General features: G+C 35.6%; 1 protein-coding gene across 1 annotated transcript; it reads right to left on the reverse strand.

The window, feature by feature from the left end:
- Nucleotides 1–303: 303 nt before the first annotated feature.
- Nucleotides 304–3,962, reverse strand: LOC146377198 (uncharacterized). The gene is made up of 3 exons (XM_084944820.1): nt 3,870–3,962; nt 1,770–1,925; nt 304–1,351 (listed from the first exon to the last, which is right to left on the reverse strand). Exons 2-3 carry the CDS (start codon nt 1,893–1,895, stop codon nt 1,118–1,120), a joined length of 360 nt encoding a protein of 119 aa, XP_084800946.1. The 5' UTR covers nt 1,896–1,925; nt 3,870–3,962; the 3' UTR covers nt 304–1,117.
- Nucleotides 3,963–4,265: the final 303 nt, after the last annotated feature.

Here is a 4,265-nt window from a genome sequence, read left to right on the forward strand (position 1 = left end):
AATTATTGTAATCGGTTGCACGAAATTAAGTTATGTTTGGTTAACCTTAGTTTTTTATGTTATACCTGCACACATTTTTCTGGTAACATGAACATGACTTTGTTATGTTGTTGTTATGTTTTTCATTCCGGTCAAATATTTATAGAAACCACTTGTTTATCAGACATGAACTTTTTGTGTTAATTGTATTGGACTACTATGTGTTATATTGACATGATTATTTTATGGTAAGCTTATTTTATTTTATAACAAATTTCTAATATATAATATATAATCTAATATATAATTGAGTGTTCAATAAATACAACTAAATTAAGGCTGATCTTACTGTATGTACTGTACACTTTCTCTTCAATCAAAGAAATAAGCAAAACATTTTTGAACAATGACCTGTATTTTTGAAAATACTACACAGTTGTAACAATGGACTTTCAATTCAGGCTTCCAAAATATACATGAGTCATATTTGTACAATGCATCTCTTGAAAAACATTCCACAACATTCCTCAAAGTTATCTGCTGTAACCTGAATTCAACATTGTGGGGCCTTATGACATCGCGCTTATGTAAAAAATTGTTTTTTTAAATGTAAGAGCCATAAGGTAATATGGCAACAGGGGTGTAATTATTAAAATGACACAAAGAAGAGACTTAAAATAACATTATAACCCACAGGCACAAAACCAAGAGACCTAAACTGATTAGTATTGGCTTGCTTCTATCACTAAACATCACAATCACTAATACTAGACGATGCAATCTGTTTGTAGTGGTGCACCTTGGGAAAAAAATTGCAAACTGGTGAAATTGGTGCAAGGCACCATTTCCATTGAGAAAAATGGACATTCAAAGTTTGAATTTTTTTTAAAAGAGCCATGGCTTGAAAAGTGAAAACTGCAGTAATAAAGGCCCCAAGTTGAAAAGTGCCAGAAAAATAAGTTTCACTATGTACTGCAACTTTACCAGTGCTGGCTTAAAAGAAAGGATGGTACATATTCGAAGAGGTAAACATGTTGTTCCCACATCATAACTGGAAAACTGTTCAATCGTACAGTCTGGTCCTGAAAACCTGGGCCTTCTTTGAAAGGCTGTTCCTTTTGAGCTCCATAACCAGTTTCTATAATACCTCGAAGGTATACTTTTCCAGTGGGTAGGTGAAATTCAAAGTGTACATTAGTCCAAACAGCATTGCAGCTGCTAGGGTATAGTTATCCAAATCCTGCCAGACTCTCTGGCCTTCAAGGACTATCCCGATGTCCTCAGGGCTGCCATTGGCATCTCTTGACTTTATGATGTAAATTCCCATGGTTGTTTCCTTATTAGATCGTTGGATAATGGCTTCATCTGTGGCCTAGAAAATGCAGAATTCCAAAATTTAATTAAAGAGAACACTGGTCAAAGAACATTATACCAAATCTTATTTTAATCTGTGTCACTATTCCAAAAAATGTTAACATTAACACATTAGGTGAACAAAAATGGATTCATTACAGCATGTGATTTGAGTCCTCAGAATGCTCAAAAAGGTAATGCATTTCTGAAGTGAAATCTCCATGCAAAGAAGCTGTCAGAGCATAGAGAGGTGTTCAACTATGAACTCCACACATAGTTCTAATGCAGGTAAAAGAAGAAGAAAAAAAACGCACCCATGGTAAATTGTGAAAATCACAGGTGATTTTCAACATACTCCTGGCATAGAGTGACAAGCAGCATTTTGTTAAAATTATTATTTTCCCTAAAGTGTATACACAAATTAATTTTTTTCTTACCTGGGCCGTGGGCTCCAGAATGTTCTGAAGTCTTCTTCCTATTTGTCCTCCTCGCCTTTTGAAGACCTTTATTAGTTTGTCAGACAGCACATCTATCTGCGAGAGTAATCTGGACTGCAGTGGCATGGTGGTAATGCGCTTAAACTCTGCATTTATCTAAAAAGAGAAGTTGTCACATAAAAATGCTGTCAAAATCTCAAATCTCACAAGGTTACATCCACACAAAGTTGTTATTTTTTGTCATATTACTATTTATTAGCTATGGGTCCTATGTTGATGAGCAGTTCCATAGTTGCCCTTACTTCCATACCACCCAAAGCCTGTTTGCAACCACAGCAGTTGCCTCCTTCTGGCCATTTTGCAGTTCTGCCAAATGACCTAGAAACTACATCTATTATTGTCATATACACATCAAGGTCTTTCATTAATACTTAGTTAAATTAGTTAATTTGACCTTTCCAGAAAATTTACCTTACAGAATGTGAGATAACATGTGCAAATCTTCACTAGTAAATAAAATAATGTTATTAAAACCTTAACTGTAACACCTCTACGTAACAGCGCTAGAGAATTGTTCTGAAGTAACACCAATCTGCCCTTCAGCAGGGATAAGCACCATATATCGATACAGAAAAAATAAATTTAACATATTTCTATCGTCATTATTTTTATCTCTTTAAGCCCTCCTCTCAGTCTCTCTATAAATCAGTTAAAATAATTTGTTGGGTTTTTGTGTGTCTTTAACATGTTATCAGTACATTACATTCACTGCCCCAGAACATGAAATAAAGCCCCACGTCATGCACTTCCTCTCCTAATGAGTACTGCATAGGTGTCATGCCCTAAATAAACCGACTTTAGTGAAGACACCCCCCCCCCTCCCGAGACACACACACACACACACAGAGCCCACCCCATGGCAAACTAGCTTATTTAACTGTTTAACTAAAACATTTTAGGTACAACCAGTTAACTAAATGGACACAAGTTTGTTAGTCTGTATTCACTGAGAAAAAACAAGCGAATGTGACTGGGCACACATTGAAAAAAAGCTAATGCACATAATATTGTGCATTGTCCCGCAGCTTAAGCTAGCATTATCGTTAGTTAACTTAAGGAATGACTTGTTTTTTCCATTATGTTGCTCAACAGCAATTCATGAGAAAAACTTCCCCATCTAATGGATGTTCTCTTCGTTTCCTCTCAAACATGTAGTTTTCAGTTTACCTCGACAAAGTAAAGCTCAGCACCAAACGTAAACTAAGCGAAGACAAAAAATGGCGGACCGCCACAGTGAATTTTCCCCGGGGGGTGGAGTTTCAACAGAAAACATAACTATTTTCTGTTATTTTGATATGACTGGTTTTAAAAGACTGAACATCCTTCTAAAACAAGTGAAAGGCGTGAGACTTAATTATGTTTAGACCAAAAATATAAATGATTCATTTTGGATATATTTACTGTATTTTTACTAATTTAACAACCTCATCATTGCATTAGTCGCTTTATGCTATAGCATTACGCTTACATTAGCTTGAAGCTCAAGGTCGTCATTTTATTTAATTTCTTTTTCTGGGCTTACAAACAGGACACACAACATTTAGATAACCGTTACACTGAATCTTGGGTCTGTGTTGAGTCTTCCAGCTGCTGACTACAGAAGCTAAATTGACCTTTCAGCATGTTTATAGCGGCTGTGGCTATGTGCTGGTAATGTTACCGTGTGTGAGCAGTCACATTGGCAGCAGACATGTTTCAACAAACTAGTCATATCCCGGCCCTACATTAGCTTGTTTAATGGTTAAGACACTGCAGGTACCACCACTTACTACAGACACCGATGCAAGTTTGTAATAGTCTGTTAATTTAGACTGAAAGAATATACAAACAATATTAACTCACATTATATATGTTAATTACTAATTTGCTTATCGCATAATTTCGGTTACCATTAGCTAACTGGAGCCTAACATTAGCCTTTCATGGTTTTCGATAAACAGCCCACATACCTGTAAAATAACAACACCCCAGTAAAAGTCCACATATATAAAGGGTCTACACTCTTTCTCACTGGTGTGTTAGCTTTAAAATCTTATTTACCTTCAAGTGTAAAACTCCAGATGGTAGTAGATTTTCCAAAGCGAGAGACAAAAATGGCGGACAGTGCAGCCGATTTTTCCTTTCCAGGGGGCGGAGCTTGAGGATAAAACACCACTAACTTGTTTCTTTTCAACATGATTTGTTCTAAAAGAATGAACATTCTTAAAGAATATGTGAAAATTAAAAGACAAAAATATATTTAGATGTGAAATTTAAATTAGTCATGCTGGATATATGAAGTAATTCTATGCAAATTCAACAACCACCCTATTGCATTTTTTTCAGTGCATGTGACTATCTAACTCTGTCTTTTTTTAAAAAAATGATCAGCTTTTGCAGCCTTTTGTCAATTTCACTCTTGCACTTGCAATTTCCCTTTTTGTCCTCTTGTCTATT

Source organism: Perissodus microlepis, chromosome 11, assembly GCF_051167445.1.
Source record: "Perissodus microlepis isolate ML-2025 ecotype Zambia chromosome 11, ASM5116744v1, whole genome shotgun sequence".
NCBI classification, from domain to species: Eukaryota; Metazoa; Chordata; class Actinopteri; order Cichliformes; family Cichlidae; genus Perissodus; species Perissodus microlepis.